The sequence below is a fragment of the Leiobunum rupestre genome, chromosome 5 (genome assembly GCF_980474605.1).
Source record: "Leiobunum rupestre chromosome 5, qqLeiRupe1.1.hap1, whole genome shotgun sequence".
NCBI classification, from domain to species: Eukaryota; Metazoa; Arthropoda; class Arachnida; order Opiliones; family Sclerosomatidae; genus Leiobunum; species Leiobunum rupestre.
In genome coordinates, this window is record NC_143388.1 from 62,403,853 (window position 1) to 62,426,870 (window position 23,018).

The window sequence follows — 23,018 nt, forward strand, 5'->3', positions numbered from 1 at the left end:
ACGATTACCAACAGACTTGCTTTGCAATATAAAACTGGTTAATTTAATTAGTACTATAAACAATATATTTACACATCCAACATTTAGAATTCGGCATAACGTCCTCTAGCCTAACCTATCATCTCAATATACTAAGGAGGAACAACAAGGCTGCCAACAGGCTCAAGGAATATTTTAGACATAAGTTATCACTAGAGGTCGCGCTAATATTTTACGGGGGTCAAGGTCAGCTAATTACAACACTAATAACTAATTCGGCGATAGAATTGGTTTCATAATTATAGTACTTTACCCTGCAAATACACATTTTAACTAGTTCGTGTTATATTGTGTTGTCGCCTGATACGATTTTGAAAACTTGTAACGTCACAGCTGTAGTGTTCATAGTGGCCGCCAAGACAGTTACCGTTTTTTATCAATAGGCAATTACATTGGTGATGTCGCAGGGTTTCAGACGACTACACTCTATAGTAGGACTCACGAGGAACAAGATTCCGAAATTTCGTATACTGATATATCTGTGGGTCAGTACGTTGTTGCTGTGTATGGCCAGGAATTGTAGCCTCTGTGCAAACAACTTTTAAAGAGGAAAACGATTTTCTATTAAAATTTATGGTCAGGGACCTTTATTCGAATATGCTTACATGGCCTAAAAAAACTGATGAATGGTATGTTCCCTGTAAAGACATTGTGTGCGTAGTACCCGAGCCAAAAGCTTCTAGCACTTCAAAAAGGTGTTTTAAACTTGATAAAGATTGCCTTAAGTACGTACAAGAATTATTCAAAATGAATTTTGGATAAACGATGCTCGTTACCGTACGAAATAAAAGTTTGTTTAAATACTGAAATTTAGTTTTTTGACACTAAAGAATCAAATACGGAAATAGTTAAATACATCGTTTGAAAGGTCTGGTTAGGGGCTACTTTTCAATGTAAATTATAATTTTTTTCAAGTTAGGCGATTTTCGCTATAAGCTTGAGAGTTGTACCCCCGACAGACGGTTTTCCCAAAGTATGGGTCTATAACTCAAGACGTAAAATCTTAACACCAATTTTGAGTAGCTTAACGTTTTTGTCACCCCATATTTAGTAGAAGAGGCAAATTTGGTTGAATTTGTAAAGACAATAAGCTATTTACTAGACATTTTTCCGGGGGGGTACCAAAATGAGCTTTCAAGAGTGCGATTTTTCTGGAGTGTAAGAAAATTCGAAATAAAACATGAACCGTGAAATATTTTGAGAAATCACTTTATATGCATGGTTTGTATGGGCATAGTATCATTTCTGCCAATTTTTATCGAAATCCATGGTAAACTCGTTGACCGATTCTGCGTGGAATGACCCCAGGGGAAACCGAAGAGCTTGGGGGAAACCCCTTAAACCAGTGGGGAGAGAACTTGCAAACTCAACGCAGGAGTTTTAACCCAGTGCCACAAGCTGGGATCAAACCTGGCTCCTCTTGCTGCAAGGCGAAAGTGTTAACCACTCCACCACCCCACTATAAAGACTATTTCCTTCCCTTCTTGTGATACAAAAAACTAGATTGATTATTGGCTAAACGAAGATTTTCATAGTGAAATCGGTATTTTGTTAAACTTAATCAGTTTTACCATGGGATTTTAATTTTGCATGCATGTTTTACACAGTTGGTATAATTGTTAATTTCAAATTTATTCACGCTTATTATTTGAGAAAATGTTTATTTACACAAGTAAAGTTAGTCGAACTTAAATTCACTACAAACTTAAAATTTTTAAAAAATGACTCTTATGCATAATCAAAGTACAAACTTTATTATACACAATTACAAATTATTCTTTAACTTCTAAACACTCAAGGAATTTGAAAAAATTATTTGGCTGGTTTATAAATGTTATTACAAAGTATTGTTTACCTCAAATTAAATCTTATTTTGACTCTTCACTTTTTACTACATCAGTAAAACCTAATTTCTCTGCAATAAACAACATAATTCTAATGAAATTGTCACAGTCATTATCTACTTTTGCCAAGCTATGATTATCCTCATACACAAATAACCTGAAAATATAATAACCCAGAATTAAAAGAAAAATTTATGAAGTACATTTTCCTTTTCAAGTTATGCTAAAAATTTATTGCAACACTTTTTAAAGTTTATTTTTTTTTAAATTCTTAGTTAGTATAAACATTTGTATAAATTCAGTTGATTAATCCACCAACCTTGGGTTATAAAGGGAAAAATATCAAAACCTCTATGTACAGAATGAGGGTGTATGTTATTAACGTAATTTGAACATAATGGAATTCTGTTGATTGGATTATAGGGAAGGATGTTAGTTCTTTCTTGTGGCTGATGGAATCCTTACAGATTTTATTTTTGAGTTAGTAAAATGATCTAACCCAGTCATGGCACCATCTCAGTGTTTCGAAACTGACTTTTTTAGTGACAAAAATATCAACTCAATTTAATATATGTATTCACTTGTTGTATTAAGTCGTATCCAAAAATATAAATTATATTTAGCTACCTGCCACCATAGGGCCAAACGTTCCCTACATGGAATTCCACTGAATTTCTTTTTCCAAAGAGTATATAAATAAAATTTGTTTGGTGAACTTCGGTTAAACAGCTAGATCTTCTGTAAAATGCAATCAAAGGGCCAATTTTAACCAAAATACGGCTTTTTCTAAAGGCCTTTTTTATCCAAATCAGAAAGTTGTTGCAAAATATTTCATCGCGGTCTAGTAGAACCATACCCGTAGGATAACTTACAAAAAAACCCGAGCACATCACCTCCAAGTTTTTAAGATATCAAGTTTTATCACGTAAAAAAAAATTTCTTGAAATATCTAATTCATGGTGTCTCTGTACATCTTGTTTGCCTTTTCGTTACTATAAAACCTGCTACGAAGGAGAAATCCCTAGCTCATTTTAGTATTTGTAGGATTTTTCGTGCCCGACTTCAAATAGGTTCAGCGCATGCACAATAGTGATAGTACAACAGATATGCTACGTAAAAAATTAATATAAACAATACTAACAATTTAAACAAACTTCCTCATGCCCTGACTATGAAGTCTGAGCTGCTTTAAAGCAAATTGTGCTCAAATGTCGCTGCTGAACAAGTTAAGTAAAACAAATTGGGCAAGCAGTTAATCAAATAAAAATATTCCTGTGCAGCCAAGCAAGAGGAATGGAAACCTGCTATTTGTCGATTAGTCTATTTTTTCAACTCTCTTGTTTCAAATTATAATTAGAAAATTGTAGTGTTGGAATTAAATGGGTAAGGAATTGTAGAGTTTGAATATTACACAGTAAGGAAATATTTCAAATTAAAACAATACTTTAGACAAATCATTTATTCCTTTTATATTTACACTGGCACGAGACACCACTTGCTTAATAAAGCTAGTTTCCTCTAGCCCAGAATGTCAAAGTAAAACACTCAAGACATTGTGTAAAAAATATAAAACAAGGGAAAATATTCGTTATTCGTATATAGTAATTTATATTTATTTTTTACGTAGCGTACCTCTTGCACCTTACAATTACAAGTTTCCAAAATAGCATTCCAACTGTTGCGCATACGCCAAACTTGAAGCCAGGCACAAAAAATCCTACTAATATTAGAATGAGCTAGGGGTTTCTCCTTCGTAGTAGGTTTTATAGTAACGAAAAGGCAAACAAAGACACCATGAATTAGCTATTTCAATAAATATTTTTTAACATGTTAAAGCTTGATATATCTTAAAAACTTGTAAGTGATTGGTGCTCGGGTTTTTTTTGTAAGTTGCCCTACAGGAACGGTTCTAAAACAACTTGCAACTTTTGGATAACAAAAGACTTTAGAAAAAGCCGTATTTTGGCCAATTCGCCCTTTGATTGCATTTTACAGAAGATCTGTTCAACTGAATAACAACAAAAACTTTAAATTTATGTATAACCTAATTCTATACATGCAGGGAACGTTTGGCTCTCTGGTGGCAGTTAGCGAAATGTAATTTATATTTCCGGATACAACTTAAAACAACATTTAAAAATATATATACATTTATTATATTGAGTTGATATTAAATTTGTCACTAAAAAGTCGGTTTTGAAACACTGCAGTGCATCCTAAATACATTGCTGAACTATCGATTATTTAAGATTTCTGTAACAACAAATCTAGAGAAAGGTGGTATACAAGGCAAGCTGTTAGTATACTTGATTGAATCTAAAGGAAACGACGATTTATCCTTCATTTGATAGAAATTTGGGAAATTTGAGTTTTATGAAAAAGAGTGGGGTTTGTATCAATGATATTAAAATGTATCATATAACCTTGAAATAGTTCAGAAAAATCGAGCTATTGCCGTCCCATTAGGTTTCAGATATCTTGGGGGACAGACAGGCTAATAAAGAGGGTACTAATAATGTCAGTGTTTTCTTGTTCTATTGTCTGGGAATGGCGAATATATTTAAATTAATTTTGAACACTAGCCCAGCATTGTAGCTTTAATTGTATTCAATTTTCACTACCAATAATTTATACTTATTAGGGGGGAAGCACCCCCTTGACGGATTTCTGGCAGTACCACTTATAATATATAATGTAGATAAAATTTAACTTTTGGTTAGTTTTGCTAATATTTTTACATTGACTATGTTACACCAACTCAAACTATTTGCAAGGACAAAATTTAAGTTAAAATGACATTTAAGGGCTACCTCGAAATCCTAGAATGGGAGCAAAATAAATGTACAGAAAGGTTCTAGTTAGCTACAAAGTAAAAAAGAGGTTTGAATTTCTGCATACCTTGTGTCGGTTTTTCCTAATGCTTTCAATGCATAATAGTAATTTAACCCTTGCGTCGGTGGAACTCTTAAATCATCTTTTCCAAGCAGCATCAATACTGGTGTTTTGACATTATTTATGTATTGGCATGGTGATTTTTCCCATAGCACTTTCATAACATCTGGAGGTGCTAAATGACACGTTTTGTACTGATCTTCCAGGCCAACTTCAGTCCATCCCCTTAAGTATGAAAAAATTACCTTATATCATTAAAATAAGTTTTAATTAGTTTAGTTCATATTTATCATTAAGCATGTATTTTTACTATTCAGAAAAAATATAGGCATAGTAAGAAGTCAATGGTCCCCCTAAAATGTTTGTCTGGAACTACTCTTGTAGTTATTTACTTAGGTAAATTGGAGATTTTTTATTTACATTCTTTTATAAAAGGTTATAATCAAGAATGTATATGTTAGGGAGACTGCCTATAGTTTTAACTAGTGACTTAAAATAGCCTGTATCTCACCAAAACTTACATCTTCATTATTCTGTTAAAGACTAGTTCAGAAGTCCCAAATATATCTATTGCACCTCTGGTAGAAAAACTAATTTTTCTAAATACTTAATCTATATAAAAATTATGTACATAAGTGTAAACCCATGATGTCTAGATGTTGAATAATCTCCCTAATTCATTCAAATGTATAGACAACTTAAATTTTTTTTAAAAAAGAAATATCTTAAATGATAGTTATAGTTGATTGACTTCACTTTAATTTAAATTAAGGAGGGGTAAATACTGGGACTCTTGTGTAAAGAAGCGTGTTGCATTTAAAAGATACTCATGATAAATCTGCTATTTATTTACACACCGGTGTCTTTAATTCCTCCCCTCTTATGATGGGAGAAAACTAGTCATTTGCCTTAAAAATAAATAAATATATTCTTGTTTAGGTTTTGGATCAAATTGGGTTGATAATATTTCATTCTGTAACAATTTAAGTCTTTTGTAGCTATGTTTACTAGTGAAAGTAAAATTTGATTGAAATAGATATTGGATCAGCATTTTTTTTTAAATATGTTTCATTTGGTAATAACATCTTTTAAAGCTACATAATGACAAAATAAAAACTGAAAGATAGTAATTCAAATAATTCGTCTTACCAGTCTGGTATATCCGTACCTTCTAATTTACCTACAAATTAAAATAAATATTTTGAGCATTAATACTAAAATACTTGTAGAGTACTGTTGAGAAGTCAAGGACACTCGCTACCCCTTTAGGAAATCCCGAATTACAGCTAGTATAAAGGCAATTTTTACATTCAGTCAAAATGGCACTAAGTATCAAAAGGGGTTAGGTGATCGGACCAGGGCAGTGATGGGCACTTTTATTAAAAAACCACTCAGCTCTTACACCATTCATGCTCGGAATTTTTGCTGGTCTGTTTTTTGTTCTTTATTAAGCAGTAAAAGTTTTGCTCATATCTTCTTCGTTTTTTGACTAGATATTTAACACTCAATTTTGCTAAATGAGAGGAGCGCGCCCATCTTTGGCCTAGCCAAACACTTCGATTATTGGGATATAGCTCTCATAGCTGTTTTCTTAAGTTGTTTGAGCTTTAGATGAATACACATTTTCTTTATTGGTATTAACAATGTATTCTTTAAGACATTTACATATCACTAAATCTTATGAATACTTGAGTGCCCTCCACCACCCTAAAATTATGTAATGACGATTACTTAAACAATTTAAGTTGTGATTGTTGGATACAGGTCAGTAGATAAATTATTTTCTTTGAAAAAATATATAGCACCAGGAATTGATATTTCCATCTTAAGAGTTTCATATAAAACATTTATCTCATGTCACAGTGATAAATTAATTTCCATTTGCACTTTTTTATATTTTATGAAATATAAGACAACAATCTTGTAATATTAATAGCAAATTGCAGGAGGCACTTATCAATGCTTTCAAAGATCCACGTTTTATTGAGTGAATAAACACTTCAATAAAGCCGCCTCTCTCTCTCATGGCCAAGTCAGAATCACTATACAAAATATTTTCAGTTAGTTTGTTTACCAGCCCAGTAAACTAGGTTCAACATTTCCTTAACTGGCAACGTTTTAGTCAGGTTGGAATAGTGACATTGAGGCCCCACTTTTGGCCTAAGAGGTGTTTGTGGACCTTTTTGGAGTTTGAAACTCAAGTCTGGTGGTGGTGGCCCTTTTTTGAGTTCATAACTCAAGGTAGGGAGTGCTGGTGAACCTTTTTGCAGTCCATAACTCAAAGAGGGATATGTTGGCGGATCATTTAGGAGTTCATAATTCAAAGAAGGAGGTGCTAGAGGAATATTACTCAACTGAACATACTCCGACCATCACCTCACAGAGTATTCGCCCACAAATTCCTAACCACCGACCCTCCCCCCTTAGTAAAGGAACAAGCCCACAAAGCAAAACCTGGTTGCATTCCTGTGGGATTTTACCCATGTAGCCATTCCATCTCTGACTACATGGATGAAATTCTTTTCCTTTTTTTTTCAAAAGGGCAAAGCAACACTATGGTAAATCTGAATGCAAAAATACTGCATTAAGCCTAACACTTATCTGCATAAACACTTGCAGTAATAGCATTTTGTTAACTTTTGAAAACTGAATTATTTCTAGCACTATTTTTAGCCCAAGAGGCCAGGAAAATATAACGTGGTAGTTTGAACGTTTAGGCTTTGTGCATTTATACTTCCTTGCAAATGATTGGATTGGTTTTATTGAAGCTTCTGTTAGGGACAATTTTTTTTTGACCGACTAATAAACTCCTTAAGAAACTAACCACTTTCCCTTTTGGGATAGGAATTGTAATCTCATACTGATTGTCAAATAAATCTGTACTTTGGTTATGAATTTGTAAAATATTCTGTACTCACTCGCTAGATTGACAACAGGGTTTCGGCATATACATGCTTTATAAAAATCCTGTAAAAATAAAAGATACATTTTTATAATTTTGCTATGAAATAGCCTTAGAAGTCTATAATTGTTTCATAAGTGTGTCAGTCATTTTCATTTAAATAACATATTTTTTTTAACTTTTTTAATATAATTAAATATTCTGTTCAATGTCAATCCCGCGATTTTGTACATCTACGCTTAACCCTTACCAAAAAATAAGTGGTCTAGGAAATATTTTAAGTTGGTATTTGTCTCAAATACCAACTTAAAACCAACTAAATACCAACTTAAAACCTACTTAAAACCAACTTACAAATAATATGTAATTTTCTGACCACTAAAAACCAACTAAATACCAACTTAAAGAAAAAGGCATTTTCCCACCAACTTAAAACCAACTTATTACGAACTTAACTAGTTTACTGAAATATGCTGACCACTTAAAACCAACTTAATATCAACTTAAATGTGAATACCAACTAAAAACCAACTTATTTTTTGGTAAGGGAAGTCAGCCTTTGCGGCTTTGTAGATAACCTCATTAGATCAATAAATAAATGTGAGGAGAGATGTTTAAAGATTAAAAGTAATTATAACAAGAAAAATATGCAACTGACTCCCTGCATATACTCCCTAAGAAAATGGGGCCAAGAGTACACCATAAATGCCTGGTTATTCTAGAAAAGGCTCTTGGTAAAATGTAACACATAGAAGATCAAGAAAAGAATTATTAACTTTTGAAAACATCACTCCTCTTTATTAAAGAGGGATACTAATTCCTTCTGTAAGTAATAGTACTAACTGGATATTGCCCTATAAGATGAGTTGCTAAAAATCCACCGTGTGATCCTCCACTAACAATGACTTTAGAACTGTCCGCCCACGGCTTTGAAAGAGCCCAGATTACAGCCTGTTGCATATCTTTCACATCCTGATCGCCTACTTTACCTAAGAGACTTTCTAATTGAGTTTCTCCAAAACCCAAAGAGCCACGATAGTTAACTAAAAAAGTAACAATATTTCAATGTTTTGAATTATTGATATCTTTCATATGAAATGCAAAATCACCCAAAACAAGAGAAAATCCTAGTTTGAGGTACAAATGAGTCGATAGTAGGAATGTTGGGGAGTACGTGGAATGTGGTCCACCTAAAGCAAGATAAAATAATTGAGACATATAGAAGTACAACATCCCTACCAGATTAGAAATGGATGTAAACACTTTTATTTTTTTAAAACTGTGAATTTAAAAACTCCATAAATAACTGATTACTCTTTACATGAAAATAAAAACATTGAAACTTTTTTATTTTAACTCTGGCATTTTATTAAATATTTTTGGCTGATTATTCCCTTAATATTATGTATTTCATCATATAGATGATATAATTTGTTATAAAAATATTACAAAAAAGCAGTTAATGTTTTAATTTTTAAGCTAACATGATTTGTATATTTATTTTATATCGAAAGATACTTAGTTTGTAATTAGTAAATCACGTATTAAAACAATGCAATATTTGATCATTTTCAAACCAATACATATGGCTACAATAAAGTTATGCAACATATGATATAGAAAACTCACCATGAGGTATTACAATGACAGGTAATTTTCCTTCAACATCTGTTGCCCTAGCGGTCACAATGTCATATGACATAACTTGGAAAATAAGGAAATAGATAACTTAATTAGTAATGGCAATTTGTTTTCAAAGGTTTCAGTGAATTATAAACCGAATAAATCAGAATCTGTAATTAACTACCCCTTGCAGAAATTCTATAACTCAAACAATTTCAAAAAGTTACGTATATATAAATATGAACACATCATATGAATTCAACCATAAGACTATCTAGGCCCCCTAAGTTTGAGACGAATGGAATTTTAACGTTAGGCTAATAACTGTCCAAACTAGCTATATTAATGCACCTGGTGGTGAAAAACTAAACTTATGCACAAATCCCCCAATGCATGCTACCGGAAACTTTGTACTTGGCAAGAGGTAGTACAGGTGTAGGAATGAGGGGGGCTAGGAGGATTTGCCCTTTTTATCAGCCCGGTAGCGTATATCCTTATTTTAAATTATGCCAAATTGAAACTTAGGCGGTCTTTATAGGCTTATTATTCAACTGACAGTTAATTATTTTAAATAAAGCAAGGCCTTCTTGATGTAAGGGTAAGTAAAATATATGGAAATGTTAGCCTAAACATACATTCCTCTTTCGAATCTTGAGGTTGAATTTTATTTAACGACCATTCGATGTCTGCAATTATATAGTTAGACATAGGCTCAACCGAGCACCAATTATCAAGCTTCAGTAGTCCATCTCTAACTTCATACTTTGCTAGTACAATATGTGGTAGCATATTCAGGGAAGACCGTGATGCAATGATTACATTGTCTGTAATATCCAAAATAGTCCAGTCACCAAAACGATCATCTATAAAATGATTTAATATGAAAAAGTTAGAGGTAAGTTGAAAAGACCATAGGTAGTAAGCAATGCCAGTGAAAGTTCTCCATGGAAAATCTGAGAAATGCCCATCAATTACTACTTTAGTTCTAAGTACAAACAATCATTACAATATATAAAAATGGATATCATGTTTAGAAAAAATGATCAATGTCTACAGTTGCGCTTAAATTGTTAGTGCAAAGAAGAAAAATTATATATTACTGGAATTAAAAAATTCCTGGGAAAGTCAGCGTGACTAATGTTGACATTATTGTAAGACAGGTAAAATTATGAGCATAAATTTAAATTAACAAAATAATAAATTTCACAAAGAATGTTTTCAGTTCTTCGCAAATTGGATTGCATCTTACATATTACATTTCAGACAGTTTTAAAATCAGTGGCTATGGATACTAGTAATACAATTTCTTCATATGATTTGTTCTGGCAAAACTTACAAGCACCTATGGTTATGTGTCCATACTATGATATTGCTTTATTTTATGATTACCAAATTACCATTGGTTAATCTCTCAACTGTTCCAATTTTAGTATCAATACATGTTATCTCCTACAAAAAAAAATTATGAAAAATATCTCCCCATTATTTTTCAAACTGTATGCATTTACAATCATGGCAAGTAATCAGTGCCAACCATGCCAATCTTTAGCAGTAATACGATAATTGGCAGATTTCATGAGTGCTCAATACTTTAAGGCCCTTCCCCCATGCGTGGCACTGCCAATTAAAAAAAAAGCTTATAATTGAATAAAAGTTAAAAAATTCTTTACCTTCCATGCTTTTCCACAGAAATTATTACAAGAATATAAATTTTTTTACCAATGTACATAAATTCTTTATCAAATATGATATATATCAAACAATTTTGCATGATAATTTTCTAAACAACTTCTTTAGGGTACATTTTCAGTTAGTTTATTAACTGACCCTAGGACTATTGTGACTTAATTTGATTAACTTTTACCTTTAGTTTGGGTTCAAGTTCCATGGTGGATCACCCAATTTCACATTTCCGCTACCAGGTTTAAAGAAACTTGGACTAACCAGTGATGGGCACCGCTCATCTCATTTGAGAGGTTACTATAACTTTGAGCGATAAAATATATTCCAGCTCTCAAAATTGAGCGGAAATCACAGGCCCCCATTGCGGCTATCAAAAACAAGCGGAAATTCATGAGCGCCTACTGTAGCTCCCAAAATATAGCGTAAATTCATGAGCGCCTATTCCAGCTCTAAAAATGAGCGAAAATTCATGAGCGCCTATTCCGCCTCTCAGAATTTTGGGAGCGTGATTGGTTGAATGCAAGAGACCACGAGGTGTGAGCTAGCTAAGGGGTTCGCTATTGGAAGTGCCCATCACTAAGGATAACTAGTGCTAGTTACATCAAAATTGCACCAAGAAATATCATTTCAAAAATAGTCTTCGACACACCAATGACAGCTTAATTAGTGTATTCAGCGCTCAATGAATTTGCTGCCATTTGCATCTGTGTTGACTTTTGTCTTAAAGAGAAGCTTCGCGGCAAGGTTATCCAAATATATTCTGAGAGTCAAGCAGCCCTAAAGGCTTTCAATCAGTGTAAGATTTCTTCTAAATTGGTTTATAGCTGCTTGAATCTCCCCTCAAAACTAGGCACCAACAATAAAATTCTGCCGATGTCTTGGCCAAAAAGGGGACAGAGGCTGGTTTCTTTGGTCCTAAACATGCTGTTCCTATGATCCCCTCTAGCAATAATGCTCGTCCTTATCTCAAATTCTATGACTGACCATCAACTCAAGGTTTGGCTTGAGATGGATGGCCAAAGGCCGGCTAAAGAGTTTATCTCGGGCTCTTCTAGGCAGAGAGCAAAAGAGTTGCTCTCGTTCTCCAACTCAAATATCAGGTTGGGAATTTTATATTTAATAATTTAATTTTAATGCATGCCATAGGCTGTTGTACAAGGGATGTCAATGTGAGCTGTGATTGTTGCAGTTCCTTATCCAATGAAACGCAATTGCCATTCAGCGGGGCAATGCAGCATTAATTTTTTGAAGATCAAAAAAATTTACGATGATAAATTCAAAAACCTAACCAATTAAAAGTTCAGGGAAAAAAAATTATTTTTGCGGTGTTAAATATCAAAAAAAAAATAATTATATTGTTTGTTTTAAAATAGACAACAATAATTTTTCCCTGGCTTTGAATATAGCACTGCATGTGTGTGTGGTCCATAGAAAAGTGATTTTGTTCCAATACATATTTAAGGGTGTTTATTGGGTTAAACCCACTCCTGCAAAATGGATCAAGGGTCGCAGGTGTAAACCAAAAAATTTATTTTAAGTTTCAAAAGGGGTGTAAAACGTAAATGGCTTTTAGGTCAAAATGGAGTGCACATTTTAAACCAAGGGGTCCGATGTTTGCAAATTGTGCGTACAAGATTTTGAATCTCAAAGTTATTTCAGAAATCAGAAACTGATTGAGATTTCAGAGCATGATTCTCTTGTTGATTTCTGGTTTTTTAGACGGATTTTGGAACTGATATTAACTCAGATTTCGGGATTTTCAAGTTGATTTTAAGATTTCCGAAATAATTTTTCGCTAGAGTGTACAGGATTTTTACAAATGTCGGACCCCTCAGTTTAAACCCCACCCGAAATGAAATCCTGGATTGTGTGTTTGGGCACATATATTAGAAAATAAGTAAACATACTTCCTTGCTTCTCCACAGTGATGCCAATATGATATGAATGTTGTCAGGTGCCCAACATCTTGATGGAAGTTTATTCACAAAAAGTCCAGGAAACCCCCCTTCTAAATTGCATAAAATATTAATTCACCAGTAAATAAATACTTACCGAATATTTTATTAAAAGTTATCTAAAGGAATAATATTATAACAATTATAATAATATTATAATGAAATATGTTCGCCATTCGAAAGGCCTTGAAAAATAAGTAATAGATGCAATCGTAATTTTGTTTCTATTTATAACCATTACAAATTTTTTTTCTTCTATAAAGCCTCTATGTGTCAGACCCGTCCATAGGGCTAACTTGTGTTCTTTGAGGCTCGCTGCAGCTAGTGCAGTAGATGATGTGGAGTTGGCAGGGGTAGAAAGTTCTATATTTCAAGTTAGAATATACTCCTTTTAAAAAAGCTTACACTTAAAAGTTTCAGTTAATTTAAATAGATTTAATTTTAATTCAGAGCAGAAAAACAAATTTTAATAGTTGATAAAAACTGTTATGTATTGAAAATTATAATTTTACCTTTTGGTTTATGAACAATATCCAAGACAACAGTGACATTATCCAACTCTGTGTCATACTAAAGATAGAAATCCTTGCTATTATATTATCACATATACATTCATAACAGAAAAATAAATCTTTACTTTTAATAATCGTTCACAGTGCCTATGAGAGCCACCTACACTGTTATTGATAAATACAACAGATTTCCCATCATGACTCATTCTTGGGGATGCACTGCACCATTTTGTGTCTTCATATTTTACACCTACCAACAATACGTATTAGGTTTAAAAAAAAATCCGTTAATTTAAAAAAGTAATATTTATATGCAAAATATTTTTTTTAATGCATAACTTACTGATTTCTTTACTAGGTATATTGTAAAAGTAGAGTTTGTTGGGTCTGATTGGACAAAATATTAGACCCAATCTTCTCGGACTATTAGGCCATCCAATGAAAAATATTCCTTTGTCAGATGGACCCCAAATTGCTTGTCCACAAGATAAATCATCATCTAGGCCTTCTACCGGTTCAATGGTTTCTTCATTCATATTAAAAATAAATGGTGCTGGATTGTGTCGCCCAACGAGTTGTTCGCCCCATTCTTCAACAAAATTTCCAATCCCCTGAAAGATAAATTGAACAACACTTAAATATGTTAATATTGTTTAATGAAATGAGTGTAATGGAATGAAGGGTGCTAACCATTACAGTATCCCTCACATTTTCAAGTCTAATTAAGAATGACCTCAATGAATGAATTACACATTAAATTAAGAAACTGACCCCCCCCCCCCCCCCTGATTCATAGTCACACTGAAATTCTTAAAAACTTACGTTCTTGACGAATCAACAGGACTCCCCTAGTTTTCCTTGGATATATATAATTATCTGTATTGGTACTGACAAAGCAGGTATATTCAAATGATAATTTCACTCTTTTAAAAGTTTGTTTATATTTTCTACGTAATAAAAACCTAAAGCTAAATATGAACCACAATAGATAAAAATGCTAGCTTTCATTAAACAGGATTTTCATTAATTACAATGTTTCTGAAATTGTTAAAGCACCATAGTGTATACCAAGAATGTATTTATTTCTACTTAGGGAGAATGACAAGGTTAAGACGATTTTTAGCAATCCTCCCAATTCTAGCTCTTCATAAATTATTAAAGAAAAGTAAACTCCTTGCTCCAAAAATTTATACAGTTCAGTATCTCATTGAATGAACAAAATGACAAAATAAAAGCATGTATGGTAAGCGACCACTAGAATTAGGAAGATTTTGCTACACACCACTAGGTTATTTCCAGGGGTGTGCCAACATTTTAATGAGAGCGGGGCAAAAACAATATTATAAGCACCACCTGGTTCAATAGGCTGCGTCCAAATATGCCGAGGTAGAAAACAAAACACAAAAGTGTCACATGTTTAGTTAACTTGTCAGGTTGACTAAAATGGCTGAGGAAAGTCTGCCCTGAGAAAAAATAGTGGGGGCACCCACTGCCCCCGTGGTTGGCATGCCACTGGTTATTTCCCTCTTCTATTTAAAAATGGTGTGTGATGCTGGCATCTGACATAGTATTTCGAATACCAAATAATTCGATGTATTTGGTTTTGAAATAACCAAATAGTTTGCATATTTGTCAAAAAAATAAAAAAGGAATTGAAATCACTGTTCATTTTACTTGCAATAGTAAAATACTAAACTAAATGTATAATTTATATTTTATCTTATTTAATAAATTTAAACTATAACACTTGACTTTTTCAAAGAAAACTTTTACAAACAAAATTTAAAATACACATTTTTAAAGTTTAACTACCCCAGGTCCAAGTCAGCTAGCGACTTTTATTTTTTAGTAACTACTAGCTACAATTAAAATCAAAGGATCTGCTATATTTTTTATGCTTTGCAAACACTTCATTAAAATATCGAGTTTTTAAATATATGTAAAACACGAAGGAGCAGATCTTTTATTACAAATAAAAAATTAATATTTAATTTAATTTATATTAATTTTAAACCAATAATTAAGTGAACTCAAAAATTCAAAATAAAAAAATCCAAGAAGTTATTTACTTCAACCTTTCTCTGGTTTTGAACTTGGTTTACGTTTTAGTTTTACTTTGCTATTTTAGAAAATTCCATAACAAAGAACATGCAAATAATCTAGCCAATAGGCGCTAGAATAAACAGCTTTTGCCTATCGCTAAGAAGTTTTAATACACACGGTGTAACGGGGAGCTGTATCGGGAAGCCTCGGTGGGTTTGTTTACGTTTGCAGTACATCCTGGAGTGGAGAAGTGGCGCCACCGGTCCGGCGGAAGGCGTCTTATCTGTTTTTTTTTAACAGATAAGACGCCCGCCGCCTCACCGGTGGCCCCACCTCTCCACTCCAGGATGTACTGCAAACGTAAACAAACCCACCGAGGCTTCCCGATACAGCTCCCCGTTACAACGGTATAAATAATGGACATGCAAGTTACTCTTTATATGGCCTAAAGAGAGGTGCCAGAAATAGGCACTAGTTCGGAAACTTCACAGTGTTCTCCTCTGATGGCCATGAAACTCAACAAATAAGAAAAAGACCCGCGGTTATTCGACCAGTTTGCAAACTATTTGAAAATACCAAATATTTTTCCTATCTTTTCGAATATTCGACTATTTGATTAAGAAAAAGAATATTCGCAAACTTTCCCAAGTGCTATTCGATTCGACGAATCGAATATTCGATTTGGTGAATCGAATATTCGATTTGGTATTCAATCGAATTATTTGGTCTAACCAAATATTTTGCACACCCCTAGCTGTTAGTAAATACTATTGTGTAGCATCATCTTGTCTAGTTTGAGAAAAAATGTAATTTCTCATTATAAAGTTATGATTGAACTTATACTGAAGTTCCGCGAATACATAAAACAAAATAAAATTGTAATAAACAAAATGAAAGCATGGTTGGTAAAAAAGGGCTCAAAATTAGAGTGTATTAATTATTATATACTACAAAATATACAAGCAAAAAAATAAAAGTTGAAATTACTTGTTTGGTTTTTTTGGATGATGAATCTTCAGAGGGATCTTTTTTCGTTGCTTTCTGACTGAAAAATGACTCATACTTCGGCTTCTTTCTTTCAGCGATGTACAAAAGTTGTTTTTCATCTGAAGACCATTGTAAGCTTCCGAAACAACCTAAAATGCAAACTAAGATTTCAATTTGCTACTTTTATTCTTCTAAGAACCATAGGTTAGCTACTTCTAAAATATTTTGAAAACTATACTTTTAAGTAACAGACGTAAAAAGTTCGTAATGCGCCCCTTTAAGGTGTGTGCCGTAATAACAGCTTTGGAAGCAAAATATACGCTAAGCTATTAATTTATTAATATTATTAATAAATAATTATATTATTTATATCATTAATTTCTAGCTCTTAGATCAAAATAATCCATCATATTAGTTTCATTTTCAATTCTTATTTAAAAGCCTACTCATGTTGATTCTATTGTTATACTTTAATATTAGTATTAACATACAAATTTCATTCCTATTGCGCTGTCGCATGACAATACTACTGAAGGTTCAGTTAATTTCTAGTGTAGGTTCTATTTAAATTAATCAAACAAATTTTTTCGCATGATATATTTATATTTTTGTTATATCATAACTTATAATTTACTATTCATTTTTAAAGAAGGTATGCTTATATCAAAATAACTTATTATTATTCTGTCCAAAAAATAAATTAAAATAACATCCACTTCAATGATCAAAATAGGATTACAACAAAGTTTAAGTTTGTAAGATCATGCATGTTCTGTGTGATTGCTCTTATTTAAAAATTGGCCCTCTACTGACCAGCTAATGAACTTGAAAAGATATTTATATATGATAAATGGCAATCACTTAAAGGGAATAAGATCAGTTTACATAAATGTAGATTACCATAATAGATGGTCTAATTGTAGAGTGAGGTTTGATTTCAAAAGAAAAATCTAAATACCTACAGTCAGATTTGCAATATCCCCTTTTTAATACATTGCCTACAAATAATATAATTATAAAAAATGTCTTACCATCTTCACAAATGTCTCCATGAACATCGAAGCTTTGTAAATCATAAGTCTTTAATTTTGACTTTGTTGACCAAATCTGAAAATACCAATGTTTTCAGACTTTTTCAAATAATAACAAAAGTTAACAGATTGAGCTGAAACAAAACCAAAGAACGATTCATGCATCTGCTGATTTACAGGGCTCCAAAGTTCGGTGGCAAAATGTGTGTAACGTTAGTAAAGTGCGAAATTTACGGTTGACTCTGCCCGCCTCTGCCAAGGCCGAGTGAGGGGCTGGGGGGGGGGGATGAAAAGCATGCTCAATTTTCTTTTTTTTTTGCCACCGAACTTTGGAGCCCCTTTAAGTGGTTTTTCAATCTCCATTTGAAATTCATTTTGAAAATGAAAAACTACTTTTTTCTTAACTTTCATTTGTAAGCCCAATCTTTATCTTTTAATTTAAGGAAATCAAATCATCCACATTTTTGAATAACTTACGAATATAGAACTAATTTTAATTGATACCTCTAAAATTTGTTTCTTTTGTCCATTTTTCTCAGAGAACTTTCGAACAGACGCTCTAAAAAGGCCACTCTTTGAAAAGGCTGATATACCCCTGAAGTATAATAATATTATTTTTTAAATATTGTAACTGAAACTTAAAACAATGCAAGTGGCCACGCACAGGGAAAATGGTTGGTGGAAATGAGAATTAAGCTACAGGCTGTTTCTCATTGTGAGTGCTTTTGTTATTATCAGCAAAATTGAGCGACAAAATGATTTTTTAAAAGAGCGAGAAATGAAAAAGAGTAGCGCTAATTTCAGCGCTCAAATAAGAGCGAAAAGAGAGGAGAGCTTATTTTACCGCTCAAAATATAGCGGAAAGAGAGGAGTGCTTATTTAACCACTCCAAACAGAGCGAAAAGAGAGGAGCGCTTTTTATACTGCTCAAAAAAAGAGTGGAAAGAGATGAGCGCTTTTTAAACCGCTTAAACAAGAGCGGAAAGAAATGAGCGCTTATTTAACCGCTCAAAAATGTTTGAACGTGAGCGGATATTATGCTAGCAAGTGTGAGCGGTGAACAAATATAATCATAAGTATTGGCGCCTAACAGCACCACATGAGAGCGTAATATTACAGTACCTATATATAAAATATTGAACTAATATATAACCGGGAGCTATTATAACATTTGTCCAAAGTTTTATTTCAAATAACTTGTTTTAAGCATATGGTATTTTAAAAATTTTGTAGGGTATTTTCTTAACTATGCGAGTCTGAAAGATACGCATATTGTTTAAGCCTTAAAAAACAAAATATGATTCTCACTCTGAGCCCAGTTCAATGGGAAATCCAATTTGATTAATGGTAAAACTTTCTTTCAATGATGATGACGCAACTCCATAGTTAATGGCAAATACAGACTTTTCTGACTGCTCAATGTTACGAACTTGCCAAAATGATTGCAACGAAATATTTTCACTGGTTGTTCCTCGTTGGATAAAGGCTCCTATTGGAGATGGTATACTTGCATATTTCCGATAAAGTTTGACCAGATTTTCTACCTGAAATTTTTAGCATAATATATAATTAAAAAAAAAGAGCATTACTAGTTTTGATAGCTCTGAATGACTTCTATCCCTAGCTCATCAATAAATTGGACAAAAAAATAAACTATACATAATCTTAACAATAGTGTTGTTCAAAATATTCTATGAATGTATTTCGTGTCTCCCTTTGACATATTGTTCCCTATGATAAATTTGATCAAACAATGAAAAAGTAGGAATTTTATAGCATTAACAATTTCCTTATCAATAATTAAGGGCTTTGATAATATCAAACATTTAAGTTTGTAAATATTGTAACCCTTCAGGTTCACTTTCCCCCCGCATACTTACATTTTTTTTATTTTTTCTGTGTTTTATTTACTTTTGTCATTACATTTTCCCCGCACTCTTGACCCTCTATATTGACAGTTTTAGTTAAGTATTCTTTAAGCCCCCTACATCAAATATCTTAGAATTTTTAGCTCAATTTAATAAAACTAATATAAATATAAATTAAAATTAATGATAAATTAAAAACTTAAATAACTTTTGAACCATACATACAAATTAAATATAGTTCATAAATCTGATAGAACTCAATGAACCCCCATTATAAAATATAAAATTAAGAGAATTAATTAAACAGGGTACTTAATATAAATTATAAACTAAATCCCTGCCTTCAGCAATGTTAAAATTAAGACCCCTCGACATATGGAGATAATTGGTGTCTTTTTCCTCATTTTTATTACCGTGAAAAGCTCTCTCCGACCCGACTCAACCCAAATTTTCTCAGAAGCGTGCCGAACCAAACCAGTAATATTCCCTCAACTCAAAGCGTTCCCATGGAACCTTTGTCATGTTAGTGGGCCTTTAGCCCACTATCAGGTAACCCGGATCTAACAAAAAGCGCACATTATCCAAGGCCAGGTCATAGGTCAAAAGTGTGCCTGGACATTTTCGCTTGACAACAAAATAAATATAACCTCGTGATTTCCTGGCATCTTCTCCCCCACAAACACTGAGACCCCCGCAATCAAGCAGGGACCTTTCGCGGATCAGACAAAGTCATACATCCCATGACTAGACACGAGTCTTGGGTGCACCAATGACCCAAATAAAATGGGAGGTCACCAATCGCTTTTTATTTTCAACTCCGCCCTGGAATCCCTGGAACAAAACCAAGAGACAGAGCCCCAAAAAGAGAGAATTCTGATTCTGGACAGAACGGTAGAGAACTGAGAAGAACTGGACCATGTCGAGATAAATATAAAATAATGCACGATGAAGTCGCGCTAAGATATTAATTAACCCTCAATGCAGCCCTCATGACCGAAACAACTCTCACCAACTGCCTAGATGACCTACATCCAGGACATTCCGACCGGAAGAGTATAAGCCTAGAAGTAATGAATCCGGGAAGCGTAATGCCCTCAACACCCTCGAATCACCTGTTGATCACCCAAAATCTAGACGTTCCGAGGGAAGAAAACCAGATGACCGAGACCGATTCCCTAGCCTAGCCGGACATTTCAGACCGAAACCCGAAGTACCTACGCCCCCGTCAGCTTGTGAAGTAAAAGAATATAGGAAGAAACCCGCATTACGGCCGCCAAACCGAAGACGAGTAAATGAAGAGAAATAAAGAGAAAGTGTGAATAAAGAAAACGTGTAAACAAGCAGCCCCAAAGACGTCCCGTTCTGTGAAGTGTGTGTGTTGGGCATCTTACATAAACCGAGGAACGAGAAAACGAAGAGACGACAACGTAGCGGAGGACACCGAAATAAAATGATGAGTAGAATTTCCATCATAACCCCCCCCCCACCCCATTGTAGAGTACCCAGGGTCGAAATAAGAAATAGTCAGTGAAACAAAGAGAAAAAGTCTCAGAAAGAAAGTTTAACCCCTCGCTATTGTTCGAGAAAAAGGTTTAAAGCAGGTCCCCTCGAGGTTGAGAGCTCATTCCGCTTCGTGTATTTATACAGTTCGGACTATATTTTTTCGTTCGCATTGTACCCTCGTTGTAGCCATTTTTGTTTTGTTTTATTTTGAGTTAATATTGAAAATTGCTTAATTGTCAAATCTCTAATTTTAGTAGTTTAATTGTAGTGTTTATTATTTAGTATAAGTGTATATTTGTTTCTGCCCCCTCCATCCTTTGAAACCAAGATGCCTGAGAGTAGGGATACCGGAACTGATCCCATAGAAAATAGTAAGAGATAGTTTCATTATCAAATTTAAGGTCAAAGAGTGTATATCTTAGTGTTTAAATTTTATCTATTCCAAATTATATAGCAATAAAAAATGAAAACTGTCAGAATGATTAGTTTCGTCCTTCCAGAAAATATTACAATTGACGGCTTTTAAAATTCATTTTGCTCGTGAAAATACCTTTACATGTTATGGTCAAAAAAGCAGGCAAAGAAGGCTGTGTGCCCAAGACATGTACCTGTAGTGTCGCGCGTTAAAACGTTATTTCAAAATCCGTCATTTACTATTAGTAGTTTAACTAATAGTTGGGAAATTGTTAGTAATTTTTTCAAGAAAAAAACATTTTACAAGTAGTCTCTGACAGATGGAGTTACTGTTTCAATCTTATCAGTTGACAACTGCACATTTTACTTCCAAATAGGTACATATTTCTTCTATAAACTGGTCCACGAATTGATTCACAGTGTCGTAAATATATACATTAATATTAGTTTTTGCTCACCTGAAATGCAGACATAATGTTTCACGTTCAAAATAAGTTTGAAGCACAGTGACTGAAAAGCAGCGCTGTCAGATTTTAAAACTGAAATTATGGTATCGACGATAAAAAATTATTGAATTCTTCGCAAAATTATTGCACCTTCCATTTATGACGTATTTAGCTAGTTAGGATAAAATTTCAAATCTAAAAGTAATGCTGTAGTCGTTTTAACTTTTAAGTGTTTTCCTCAAAGATTTACATGTCCTTGAAATACTTGACCTGTCATTCGACCATAGTAAATAACTTTTATAAATAACTGCCGGCAACAGTGACAGACCACGCGACGCTACGGACGCTTGAACGAAAGGTTCATATAATTGGCTTGAACCAAGGTTGGTAAAAATACTGTGTATTATAAGGTTAGCGTATAACGCGGGGTCGGGAATAGAGATATCTGCTGAGAAAAAAATGGGAGGAAAACACGGTTTTTTCCCGGTGTGTGACGTAGCTGGATCCCAGCGAACGATCTACAACGAAAATAAACAGGCGTCGCGTAAAGCTTGTTTTCCACTGGCGGAGCTATTCCAAGTGCCAAAAATTGACCCCTTATCCGCGATTAATTCAATGGGGCTTATTGCTGGGAGCAGCGTTGCCAGGCAGAAATGATATTGCAAAGACAACAGAGTGTATTAAAACAGAAGTCTCGTAGCCTTCTTCAATGCAACTGGAATATTTAATATTCTTTGGTTTGTTTTAATTGTGTAAGTAATGGCTTGAATTTACGCGTATACAGATTATTTTGACCACTATGAGGTAAGTTAAATTATTTTTTTTGAATGCTTGCATTTTTGCCGTTTTATTTCCATCGAAGGGCTTTAATTAGAAAACGAAATATGATATCGCAATATAATTTTTGAAAACCAAGGCTTAATAATCAGTTTTTTAACCAATGAAGTGAAAACAGATAATTTTATGTAGAGTGGAACCGGCGACGAACTAAGAAATATTGAATATTTTTAATACTTTTGGTTATTTAATAAAAAAATTTTATTGCTGAAAATGAAAGAGCACCCATTAGTTAAAATAATAATAGTAATGTAAAACTATCTGAGAAATATGTTGTCAGAATTTATAGCCCGGTGTACCGGTAAGAAAAGAACCACACCACCGGAGGCCTATCATCAGAATGCCCTACGCCAGCGTCCACAAGCACGGACAGGTGACAAAACCAGCATGGGTAGCAGAACCCCACTACTGATGAGAAATAATATTATTTGTTCTCTTT

The 23,018-nt window shown here is 33.4% G+C and overlaps 1 protein-coding gene across 1 annotated transcript; it reads right to left on the reverse strand.

Annotated features, from left to right (window-relative positions):
- Positions 1–1,835: 1,835 nt before the first annotated feature.
- LOC149945548 (acylamino-acid-releasing enzyme-like) lies at positions 1,836–22,275 on the reverse strand. Its single transcript, XM_090175149.1, has 18 exons — positions 21,755–22,275; positions 18,820–19,055; positions 18,016–18,106; positions 17,512–17,587; positions 16,481–16,629; positions 13,794–14,061; positions 13,576–13,700; positions 13,451–13,508; positions 12,891–12,991; positions 10,698–10,749; positions 9,936–10,163; positions 9,307–9,381; positions 8,787–8,867; positions 8,521–8,720; positions 7,694–7,742; positions 5,925–5,955; positions 4,782–5,000; positions 1,836–2,040 (listed from the first exon to the last, which is right to left on the reverse strand). Exons 1-18 carry the CDS (start codon positions 21,767–21,769, stop codon positions 1,908–1,910), a joined length of 2,187 nt encoding a protein of 728 aa, XP_090031275.1. The 5' UTR covers positions 21,770–22,275; the 3' UTR covers positions 1,836–1,907.
- Between the last annotated feature and the right edge of the window lie 743 nt (positions 22,276–23,018).